Source organism: Sceloporus undulatus, chromosome 2, assembly GCF_019175285.1.
Source record: "Sceloporus undulatus isolate JIND9_A2432 ecotype Alabama chromosome 2, SceUnd_v1.1, whole genome shotgun sequence".
Lineage (NCBI taxonomy): Eukaryota > Metazoa > Chordata > Lepidosauria > Squamata > Phrynosomatidae > Sceloporus > Sceloporus undulatus.
Genome location: NC_056523.1, coordinates 183,483,190 through 183,496,111, shown reverse-complemented (window position 1 = coordinate 183,496,111; position 12,922 = coordinate 183,483,190). Strand labels below are relative to the sequence as shown.

General features: G+C 44.1%; 1 protein-coding gene across 3 annotated transcripts in view; it reads right to left on the bottom strand.

Moving 5' to 3' along the window:
* The window catches only part of COL5A3 (collagen type V alpha 3 chain), a 154,730-nt gene extending 142,010 nt beyond the window's left edge, over nucleotides 1-12,720 (bottom strand). For all 3 annotated transcript variants that reach the window (XR_006102242.1, XM_042452743.1, XM_042452744.1), the window contains exon 1: nucleotides 12,604-12,720. Coding sequence is in view for 2 of the 3 variants with exons in the window: in XM_042452743.1 (XP_042308677.1) it covers nucleotides 12,604-12,697 (94 nt within the window). In the remaining variant the exon portion in view is untranslated. The remainder of the gene's footprint in view (nucleotides 1-12,603) is intronic.
* Between the last annotated feature and the right edge of the window lie 202 nt (nucleotides 12,721-12,922).

Here is a 12,922-nt window from a genome sequence, read left to right as displayed (position 1 = left end):
ATGTTGCAATTAATGTCACTTTTTGTAATTGTGCCATTCTGATCCTATCTATGGAGATTTCATTCAAATGTTTTGTCAGTCCATTTGGACTCTGACATAATTTATCCTCTCTTGAAATGAAAATGAAGATAATGATGATGACAATAACAACAATGTCAGTGTTTTACAATAGTTTAGAGATTAGACAACAGATGAAAACCAGGCTTAAATCCATCATTGCATAACAATCATGTTCCAACCATAAACTACTTCACACAGTTACGGGGGGGGGGGGGCAAGCAGGAGAAGAACCATACAGGATGAGTATACCTTGTGAAGAATTCCAAAATCTAAAATACTCCAAGGGGTGGCATCTACACAGCAGAATTTATGCTGTTCAACACCACTTTAACAGCCATGACTCAATGCTATGGAATTCTGGGATTTGTAGTTAGTTGCACCACTAGATAACTCTAGTGGTGCAACAAAAGCTAAATATCTCACAAAACTACAAATCCCAGAATTCCATAGCATTGGTCCATGCCAGTCAAACTGCATGGATTCTGTAATGTAGATGCATTCTGAGATAATTACACTTTTTCCTTGTTGATAGTTCAGTGTACACAAACTTTGTTTCATGCACAAAATTATTTAAAATATTATGTATAAAATTACTTTCAGACTATGTGTATATGGTGTATATAGAACATAAATGAATTTGATGTTTAGACATAGGTGCCATCTCAAAGATATCACGTTGTGTATATGCAAATTTTCCAAAATCCTAAATCCAAAAACACTTCTGATCTCAAGTATTTTGGTTAAAGGAAATTGAACCTGTATGGACTTTACCTGGTCTGTACTGTCAAACATCTCGCACTCAAAATCTCTGGATGTTCAAGTCCCATTAAATACAATGGCTAATCTAACCCTTGAACTTGTAACTATCATTTCTATAGCTGTTTGCTCACTTCATAGTGTCTGCTGTATTTAGTGCCGACCACAGAACTCCACCTGAAGTGTCCCTCCAGATCATGAGAACATGCCACTCTCCAGATAATGCTGGACTGCAACCCCCCAGCCAGCATGTCCCTATGAAGGAGGATGGGAGTTGTGGTGCATCATCATCATCATCATCCAAAGGACAACATTTTCCCATCCCTCGTATAGACTTCAATGCACTGGAAAGGAAGATGGTAGGGAATTAAAGTAAAGCAAACAGGCAGCTAGCCCCATGGCTGGTAAAATCAGGGAAATTTCATGGAAATCAGACTGCAATTAACAGTGATAAAGTGTCAGTCTGTGTGTGGAAGAGAGTGACAGAGAGAAAGAGAGAGAGAATACATGCACATGCAGGCCCCATTGCTCTTGACTACACTGTGATACCGGCAAGCTACCTGCATACACACAAAACCCATCCCCCAGCACCTGTCATCCAGTGCCGTCTTTCAGTCCCTCTGGCAGTTCAGGTGCAGACACTGAGCTCATCTCCCCCAAAGGCCCCTCGCTTTCCCCCTTTCCCATCATGTCTAAACAAGTCTCTGGCAATTTGGAATGAAGCTGGAAAAGTGTCTTTTGGGTTCAAAGGTTTGGGAGCCTCACTTATGCTGCTGCTGTGCTGATGCCCTCAGCTCTGGTTTATGCACACACAGAGAAAGAACAGAAACCTTTTCATGGCCAGTTCTGAGTCCAATTGCCAAAACCTATTAGAAAACATCATGATATCATCCTATCACTATTCCTTCCTTCTCCCCATAAAAAAAACTCAGTTCAGTAGCTGTTCCAGGCTAATATCAGAACTTGCTACAAAACAGTCCCTCAACCTGGAGTCCTCTAGATGTGCTAGACTACTATCCCCATCATCCATAGCTGGATGGTTAGGGTAATGGGAGTTGAAGTCCAACACATCTGGTCAGCACCAGATGACAAAAGAGGCCATGTCCTCAACAAGAGAAGGGACTCCTGTGGATTGAAAAGAGAACTGGCAAGCTGTCCTCTTGAGCTCTGTCCAGGGTGGGGAAAGGAAGCAATAAGTTAAAGATACGGAGCAAGAAAGCTGAGTTAAATTAAGGTTTTCCTACAGGATGAGTACCTTTGAGTCTTTCTCCCTCTCCGGGGAATGTTGCAAGAAGTTCCTTGTTAAACAGTCAAAAGGGGGCAAGGGGAGGTAGGACAAGAGAAAGGAAGAGATTGTTAAAGGAAAGGTTGTTCCCCATCTCTCTTCCCCAGTTGTTTTCAATCAAACGCCTTTTATTTTTTGCTAGTTTCCCTGGCTAGTTTGCTAGCTTCTCTTCTGCCAAGAGAGTTCCCAATGGAACTGGGTGTGTGCGAAGGGGGTGGGTGGAAAGCAAGAGGAGAAGGCATTTAAATGGCCAAGCTCACAGCTGAAAGAAGATGTGATGAATCTGTGTGCAGGCTAAAGAAAGATCTGTTGAAATGTGTGCTTCTGGGCATGGTGGAAAGATTGAAGGAAAGGGCCATAGCTCAATAGAAGAGTCTACGCTTTGTGTGCAAAAGGTCCTATATTCAATCTAATCTTTGGCATTTTGAGGTGGGACTAGGAAAAAAAAACCTACTTGATATTTCAGAGAGCCAAAGCCAGTCATGTAAAGAGCAGCTTACTATGTGAACATCCCAATTGCAGGGTCCCTCTCTGCAGGAAATGCTGATCCTCTGGCAATCCTCTTGAGAAAGTTTGTGTTCTGTTTAGAGGAATGAATTCTCAGCAGTAAAACTGTAGGCTCTTCAGATATTGAAAAGCTGCAGCTTTATTGTTCTTCAGTTTCTTCTCTGTCCAAGGCCACAGGCCAACTCCCCAGAAGTGCAATAGAAAGCCTGAGGTAAACTATGTATACCAGTCCAGGACATTTAAACAAACCCAGCGTGGATCAATGAAATGGATTTGCTGCAAACATTACGGTCTGATACTCTGATGTTATTATTAGCAAACACTGGTGGACAGTCACTTCTATGCAAGTGGAGCAATAAAGTTTCCAATCTTTGAATTCTTCAGTACTAGGTTGGCCAGTAAGTTACCCCAAACATGGGGTGCTGCCCTTTGCATCTTACATTTAAGATGTTAAAAATAAGGCTATGGTTCATTTGAAGCACCACTGCTTGTCATCCTCCTGTGGTGGTTTCTAGTTTTCATCTCAGGGAGGCAGTGAGTCCATGCCAGGTTTTAATCCTAACTTTAACAGTGCCATCCAGGGTCACATCTGAGTGGCAGTAGGAGGATGGGACCCATTCCTTCAGTGCGACATTGTAGTCATTCTCCTCCAGAGTACTTTTCCATGCTCTGGCCATGGCTATGCTTGCTCCCCACATAGACTCTAGTGACACTCTTTTAGAAACAGAGGGCATTGCTTTATGTCGAGTCAGAACACTGGTCCATCTAGCTTAGTATTGCCTACAGTAGTTGGCAGTGGCTTTTTAGGGTTTCAAACAAGATTTCCCTCTCCAACCCTCCATGAAGATGCTACTACTCCATGAAGATGATACAACAAGGTTTATCACTGGGGTGTATCAGTTCCTGCATGGGACAAAAACCTTGTATTTTGGCAGTTTACAGGTGAGTGGAGAGGAGATATCATATGCAAAAGGCAAGATACTTCATAGTCCCCAACCTCTTGGAACACCCTGACCGCCTCTCCATATCACATATTCAGGAGACACCAACTCTGCTTCTTTGAGGCACCTATTAAAGACCAACCATTGCATTTCACTTGTTTCTGTAGTTCCATCAGCTTCCCCAGAAAGTGAGGACTTTCCACCACTCTGTGTTGGCTTCTAAATACAGAAGGTGACTATAAGCATGAAAAAGAAAACACATGTGCATGTCCACACAGAAAACAACATGCACAGAAGGCAACATGTATTTCACAGTGCTATCTTATGTACCATAGTGCTATCTACTCTGAAAAGATTTAAATAAATTAAATAACAGACTATTGCTTTCCATGTGGAACAGTCTCCACCTAGGCAAATATGTTCTGAATTTTCCTGCTAAAGTGGAGGAACACAAAATGACCAAGCCTACACTAAAAGCAGGGAAGACATAAGGCCCTTTCATATACAAAGTATTCGCTGTTTGCTATGCTGTTTAGCAGTCTAGCAACATATGGGGATGCTGCATGATTCCCATCAGTGATGTAAGGCTATATCATCATTATTTCATCTCTGAGAATACCAAAAAAAAAATGTCTACCACACAGGCTTTCTTATCCTTTCCCACCAAGCAGTGAAGACAGGTAGAGAACAGACATGGGTTCAACACTGAAATACTATGTGTCAAATTAAGTCAAGCAGCCCTTCCAAAAACATAGACTGTCCATAAACATGTTACTCTCTCTCTCTCTCTCTCTCTCTCTCTCTCTCTCTGTGTGTGTGTGTGTGTGTGTGTGTGTAAGATTATGTATATCTGCCTTTGGCAGAAAGATGTAGTACGTTTCTGAGTTGCACAACACTCTTGCTTATTCAAGAGCTCTCTGTAGCACAAAGGCTTGCATGTGTTTCCAACAGTCACATAAAAGTAATTGCATTATCTGCTTCCCCTTCCTTTCACATTACATGCACAGATTCTATGTAGAAGCATTTGGCACAATGGATCATGTTCACAATGAGACTGCATTGATTGCTGTACTAACTAAAGCAGGACATGTATAGAAGTCACAAAAGCCTTCTGGCAAAAACAGCATCAAACCTCTGTTTAATCCTGGACCACGTGTACTTGTAGCAACACTAATGCACAACACTCTTAATCTTTACAGATATTACAAAGAGAATTGTTACAACAGTTCAGTATACTCCTGCTGGACTGCTAGCCTGGTTTGGGTGTAAGGATGAACATTGTATGGCATTGCCTTGCCACTGGGACTATTTTGATCCATTTCTGGGCCTAATTCAAAGTGTTAATCCCAGAGTTTGGCAACTTTATTTCTGGGGGTTGCTGGTTTTATCTGGTTGTAATTAGTCTGTGGTACTTTAAGAATGTTCATCTTAAGTCAGCCTGATAATATGTTTGCAGGTGGAGTACGAATCTGAATATCAATACAATAATAAATAATAAACTCTACATAAGCAGGTCTTACAAGGTAAATACCACCAGTACTGGGGAAAACATTTCTGTTCTTGGACACCAGTGCAAAAACTTTTAATGTAAATATAACATCACTTGCTGCTCTGGGTACCCTTTCCATTAGAAAACAGTTTAATAATTACAATGAATGAATGAATGATTTAGAAAAAAAACCCACAAGTTTTACATATTAAAATTCTCATTTGAAATCTGGTGCTGGAGGAGAATTCTATGGATACCATTGACTGCCAAAAAGGCAAATCAATGGGTCCTAAAGCAAATAAGGCCTGGACTTTCACTACAAACCAAAATGACTAAACTGTGGTTGTTGTACTTTGGACATATCATGAGATAACATGACTCATGGGGAAAGATGATGATGATGAGAGGGAGTTCACCAGGCAGGTCCAGCTCCATCAGGACTAGCCTGGAAGAAGGAAGAGCCCTCCCTCCAATCCATCTGTCTTGGTCCAGGCCTCAAAGGGAGAGAAGAACCACTGGACCTCATCCCCTTTCCCTCCACCATTCCCTTCTCCTTTTGTGTCGTGTCTTTTAGATTGTAAGCCTGAGGGCAGGGAACTGTCTGATTAAAAATGATAATTGTAAGCCGCTCTGAGAGCCATTAGGGCTGAAGGGCGGGATATAAATACCTAAATAAATAAATAAATAAATAAGTTGAAGTTGATAGCAAACAACAACAACAACAACACCATCATTATTATTAAATTTAAGAAGATATTATATGAGTATCTACAACTTAGGTGGACAACTGCACTATTCTCCCTGTGGACCATTCCTTCACATTAATCTAGAATTAGAAATGATATGATGTCATTTTCAGTTTCAGCTGAATTTCAGCTAAATTTTAGCTATTTTAGGAGGTTGTGAGGGTTGGAGTGAGGGAGGGGGATGCTACACTTGATTGCAGTTTTGAGAAATTAAACCAAGCATTATTTTTTGTGAGATGGTCTGTGGGTCTCCTCGGGGTTTGAGGGCACACAAATGGGGTTGGGGACCACATGCTGTCCCAGAGCTGTACTTTTCCCACCCCAGGTGCAGTGATGTCAGTGGGGATGGTATCACCTGGTGCAGGTGGGAGTAGGGGGTGGACTGCCATGGCCTCCAGAGGGCCATTTGGGCTTTGGTATTGCTGCAGCCATGTTGGAAACCAAACAGAAGGCACTGCCCTGGCAGAAGCCTCCACTGTTTGAGGGGGCATTGCTAGGGCCTCCAGAGGGCCATTTGGGGTCTTGTGTGACTGTTGAACAAGCAAGAAAGGGATGCAATGCCCTTTCTTGCTCACCCACCAGCTGTGCCAGTCCCATCAGGTGTACCGCCCCACATCAGATGAACACTCCCCTCTGGGATGTCACCTAGTGCAGTCTACACCCCCGTGCCACCCAGTAATACCACTGCCTGGGTGTACATGCATGTGGTGTAAGAACATATAGAAGGGGAGCTTGTTTCAAGAGTCAATAACCTTTGGCCTATCAAATGTTTTGCACTTCAACTGTCAGAAGCCAGAGCCAGGATAACCAATGGTAAAGGACCTTGGAAATTGTAGTATGTATGAAACAACTGGAAGGTGACAGGTCTCCCACCTTGAACTATCTAGCCCAGCATTCTCTTCCCACTTTGGTCAAACAGAAGCCTCTTGACAAGCTCACCGGCAGAACATGAGTGTAACAGCAGCCTTTCTGCTGCTCATGTTCCCAAGCAAATACTATTGAGATGCACACAGTGCTTCACCATGGGAGTAAAGATAATAATATATTGCCATCTCAATGCATACTCAGGGATATTCTGTGTTTGTGAGAGAGGGAGGGAGAGGAGGAGGGAATTTTATACGAATGTGCTCATTTTTCATCCGTATTTATCTATCTGTCTGTGTCCAAGGGTCACCGTGTTACAAAGAATAGTTCTGAGATTATCTGCTTTGCTGCATGTTTGCCTAAGTTCTTCTCTGTGGGTGCCCATCTGTGTTATTCAGCATGATCTTCAGGGGTAGATGTGAGAAAAGTAAATGTTGCAGCTCCTGGCCTCCTGCGCCCACCCAGCCCCTACCTTCTGTACTTCATGCCATCAGCCTGTCTGCAAATGAGGAGAGGGAAGATGAGGTATAGGGATAGACTCCTGAGATATTTTGTTTGTTTTATTTCATGACAAACACAGCCCTATCCTGCTTTTCTACAGTGAGATCTTTGCAGCAGCAGCTGACGTAAAAATCAAGAATTACAGTTCACAAGGAAAACATATAAACCACATATTAAAAAAAACAAGCTTTAACAAAAATAAACACATAAAATGAATCAACCAGCAGCAGAATTAAACAGCAGATAAAAACAACAGGGTAGGGCAACAATTCCCATGGTGCCTCCCACTGAAGGCCTATGTAAACAAAACCAATTGACATTGGCGCCAAAAGAAAAGGAAAGTAGGCTCCAAGCTAATGCCTCTGAAGAGGTATCTGACTGCGGTGGCCAACTGGTTGTAGTGCATCATCAGTCCACAAGATGGGGGTCCCCTGATGCCACCTTGGACCTGAGCCCAGCAATAACACCACTTCTGTCACTGCCCTGATACTATTACTTCCAATCATTTCCCCTCACCTTTGGACATGTGTACCTGGAAAAGAAAACTGTCCCTTTAGATTGGAGTTGAGCTCATGGCTCCAGTCTGAGCCAGCAAGATGCCACAATCTTAGAAACTCCCAAATACATTTGGGTTGGTCAGCAGGGGTCTGGTTGGGACCAATGCCACAAAGGAGCTCCCTGGGATCTCATGGCTCCTACAGGACACATAAATTCCATCCCTTCCATAAATTAATAGCAAACTCAATCCTCCACTATCAACCTTTATGCAGCCAAAACAGCATTCTCCACCTATAAGAATAAACTATCAATGGTAGGATTGGGGAAACTAACCAAGTTTGCAAAAGAAAAACAAGATTCCACCTCCTCCAAAATAAATAATAAAGGAAGGCTCCAAAATACAACACTGGGGACTCAGGCTGCACTACAATGCAGAATCAACACAGTTTGTCACCATTTTAACTGTCATAGCTCAGTGCTATGGAATTCTGGGATTTGTAGCTTTGTAGGAGATATAGCCTTCTCTGTCAGAGAGTTCTGGTGCCACAACAAACTATGCATCCCAGCATTCCATAGGATGGAGTTATGATAGCTAAAGCAATGTCAACCTGCATTAACTTTGCAATGTGTCAGCAGCCTTAAAATTCAGGTGAGCTGATATGGTTGTGGAAAACTGGGGGACAAAAAACAGAATGGGATGTCATGAAACAGGGCATGGCTGGCATTCCAGTACCACTCTGTAACATTTTGTTTCTGGTCCTGCTTGCTCTTAACCATTGGAAGTTCTTATGCATACTTACCAGCAACATAATCCTGAAAGTATTCCCAAGATTTCTTTCAGCAATCTTGCTCCCTCTCATACAAACACAGAATATCCCTGAGTATGCACTGTGATAGCAATCTATGACATGTAACGTACATGAATTTTTAACCATGCGTTTGGAGTCTTCCCCTACAAGTCATACTGAAAGCATACATATAATAACACAGAAGCAATGAACCATACAGCAGTTTTTAAACCCATGGTTTCAGCTATTCTCCCCAAGGCTGACTCAAGGAATGTGCTGGGAATGAATCCCTATCTAGGTTTGCAGAAGCATAGCAATAATTTGATGGAAAGAGGTTAGGGACAGGGAAATCCCAAAACAACACATTCAGCATGCTCAGTAGGCACAGAATTGAAAAAAGGAGAAAGGATAGGGAATGGAATGGAGTATCCTGGATGGAAGGGAATGGGATGGCACCTAAATACCCAGCCTAAAGGAACCAGATCCGGTCTGATCTTGGAATTTAAGCAGGGTCAGCTCTGATTAGCACTTGGATGGGGCACCGCCAACAAATACCAGGCTCTATTTCAGAGGTAGGAACTGGCAAAATCAGCTCTGAGTATTCCTCACCCAAAAAAAACCTGTGAAATTCATAGGGCCCACAGCCAACCTGAAGGCACATACACATACATGCTTCCTTTGTGAAAGACAAGTGCTTCATGTTTCAAAGTATTGAGATCCCTCTCCCTTGTAGACATCTGTAGAAAATCAGAATGACATGCTCCCATCCCATCCATGTGCCTCACCCCTCCAGAAGACCCACCACCTTTAACTTGGCATTCCTTCCAAATTCCGATGGCCATTTCTTCTTTGGATGTCTTCAAGGCTAACTAATCTGCAATAAGTAATTTTAAATGGGTGTTCCTACCGAGGAGACATGGCTGGGGGATGTCTGCAAGTGATGAGGTAATGCTAATCAAGCAAAGATTGTCTAATCGGTTAATTGCCTATGCTGTAGTCAATTAATTAGTTGTTTACATCTGCTGATGGGAAAATGTGCTTCTCAAACAAATAGATACTTTGGCAGGTATCAGAAGAGCCAGGATCTCCTTAAGGAAGAGAAAGAGAGAGCAGGAGCAGGGGAAAGAGAAAGAGAAGGAGGAAGAGGAAGAGGAAGAAAGGAGCAGGGAAGACAAATGCCTCTTTTAAGATGATTTACCCCTCACCACCACTGCTTTGATCAGGATTTTCTTAAAAAACAATACAGTAGTAATTACTTTGGTCAAAGTCTCCTGTATGATTAACTCCGGCAGCATTTAAACTCTATTAGAAATACATACCCAAAGGTAGCTGTGTTGACCATGCAGTAAAGTACAACAGTATCCAAAATCCACAAAACAGTGATACCTTTATTGGAACAACCAAAATGCACAAAATACATGTTGCACGCTTTTGAAGCTCCATTGAGGCAGTGGAGCTTCAAAAGTTTGCAATATGAATTTTGTGCACTTTGGTTGGCCCAATAAAGGTACGCCATTTTGTGGATTTTGGATGTACATAGAATCATAAAGTTGGAAGAGACCACAAGGGCCATCCAGTCCAACTCCCTGTCATGCAGGAACTCTCAATCAAAACATCCCTGGCAGATGGTCATCCAGCCTCTGTTTAAAGACCTCCAAGGAAGGAGACTCCACCACTTATTGTTATTGTACTCTATTAGAAATAATTTCTTAAATAGCTGATCTCATAAATTATCCAAATAAAACTCTATCAGCATCTATTTGGGAGCACTGTGGTGATATGGGGGAAACTTTAAAAATCACCTTATTGGGAGCACAAAAGCAAGGGGGAGAAACAGAAGCGTGAAGCAACTGGCGAAGACTCCCTTCTTCCTCCAGTGAAGGAAGATATGAGTGAATTGCAGAGTTTAGGAAAGTTGGTTTTTGGACTACAGCTCTCTCACCCAGAGCATGGACACTTTCTGGATTACAGCTTCCAGAATTCTGGGAGCTGTAGCCCCACAAAGTTACTTTCTCAAGCTCTGAGTAAATGTTTGTGGAAAGAGGACCTTCCCAAGCTCACAAAGGATTCTGTCAGATCAATCCTCAAGGCTAGTTGTTTGTTTTTCCCTGGGTACACTTTAGGAACAGAGTAAGGTGAAAACTGCATGGTGTAATGGTTTGAGCATTGAACTATGATTGTGGAGACCAAGATTAGAATCTCAGCTTGGGTGACCTTGGGCAAGTCACACTCTCTCAGCCTCAGAGGATGGCAATGGCAACCCCCCCTCTGAAGAAACTTACCAAGAAAGCCCCACAATAGGTTCCCCTTAGGGCTGCCATAAGTTGGAAACAACTTGAAGGCACACAACAAGTCAAGTCCAAAGACAGAGCTGTGTTAGTCTGGAAAATCAGGATGCAAAGGGATCTTATAGCAACAAGAAAAAGAAGCTGATTGCATGAGCTTTTGTAGATTTGAGCCTTCTTCCACCAAGGCATGAGATGGCAGCTTCTTTCTTTCAGTTAGTCTCAAAGCTGCTACAAGATCCCTTTGCAACAAGTCAAGTGAAAGTAACTTGGGCATACAACAACAAGAAGGGTGCATTGTCAAAGCTGGTCTTGTCCCTCTTTGAATGCCATTATTGGGATTACCCTGGTCCCGATCCATGCCTCCTCACAGGAAGGTGGCTGATGGTGGGGTGGATGGGAGAGATTGTTGCTAACTGCCTTGAAGTTGATCCAGACTCAACTGGGGATGAGACATCTCCAAGCCTCTCCATTCTCCACTGCTCTGCTCAGGTCCTGCAAATTCACACCTGTGACCTCTCTGGTTAAGTCTATCCATCTGGCATGTTGCCTTCCTCACTTTCTACCTCCCTCCACCTTTCCTAGCATTATTGTCTTTTCTAATGATTTGTGCCTTCTCATGATGTGGCCAAAATACGACAGCCTCCATTTAGTCATCTTGGCTTCCAGGGGGATTTCAGGCTTGATCTGTTCAAGGGCCCGTTTCTTTATCTTCTTGGCCATCCATGGTATCCTCAGCACTCTTCCCCGGTGCCACATCTCCAATGGATTTTCAAATGAATTTTTAATGGATTTTCTTCTAATCTGCTTTGTTCACTGTCCAGCTCTCATCTCCTTACATTGTGGAACACACTGTGTTGGAGGAGTCTAACTTTAGTCCTCAGTTGCCTATCTTTGCACTTTAGGATCGTACCTAGTTCTTCCATAGCTGCCCTTCCCACTCCTAGAAGGGGACTCTCTTCTTCTTGTTAGGTGCCTTCAAATTGTGTCCGACTTAAGGGCGAAGCTATCGTGGAGTTTTCTGGGCAAGAAGGGTCTTCCAATAAAGTGGGAATCAATCTCAAGGAGGCACTTTCTGCTCCAGAGAAGGGGCAAGGCACCCAAAGGCACCGAGGATTTGCCAGGTGACTTCTCTTTAAGGCTCCCGTTCTGGGCAGAGGTGCCCATGCCACCCTGGCGGTGCCAACCTCTTTGCCCTTACCCGAGGGTGACTAGTTGTCCTAACCTTAAAGGAGGACGAGGCACCGGAAAATGGAGGACCTTCGAGAAAAAGGGAGTAATCCTAGAATCCTAGACTCATAGAATCCCAGAGCTGGAAGAGACCCTAAGGCTGAAAACACTCCTAGAAATGTCAATGAATGCTTCTTAAAAGATGCTCCAAAGGTAGGACGTTTTGGAATTCCTCCCGGACCGAAGGTAGAAATGAAGGACAGGACCTGGGAAAAGGAGGATGTCTGGTCAGCCTGCCTGACTCCAAAGGTGAGATGTAGGACCTTCAGGAAAACAGATGGAGGACATGGCCAAAACTCGAGACACTCCTAAGAAATGTAAAATGTCACTAGTGATGCTCTAAAGGAAGGGCATTTTGGGATCCCTCCTGAACAGAAGGTGGAAGTGGAGGACAGGTGCTGGGAAAAGGAGGACGTCTGATCACCCTTCCTAACCCTAAAGGCACCGCAAAATGTAGGACCTTCAAGGAAAAAATGGAGGACATGCTCAAAGCTCGAAACACTCCTGAGAAATGTCAAATGTCATGCCTCTCTCAGCCATGCTCCAAAGGGATTCCTCCTGGACCGAAGGTGGAAAGGGAGGACCGGTCCTCCTGGGAAAAAGGAGGACGCCTGGTCCCCTGCCCCGCCCCCCCCCCCCCCCCTTCGACTCACCTGCAATCAAGAGGGGGAAAGTTGAGAGGAGGAGGAGGAGGAGGAGAGGGAGGCAGAGCTGCTGGGCCCGGGGTCCTCCTCCAGGCGCCTTCATCCTGGCTCCGCACGGCTGCCTCGAGAGAGAGAGAGACTGGGGCCGGGGAGCCGGGCCATCCCCAGCCCAGACTCCGCCCGCCCCGCCCCGCTTGGCTCCAGGCCGAGAAGGGCCTGCCCTTCCTGGGGAACGGGCGGGGGGAGGGATCGGAGCCTCCCCTTCCCGATCTCAGCCTTCTGGAGAGCAAGGCTCCAATCCTAGCTCGGCTGTATGAGAACCCACTGG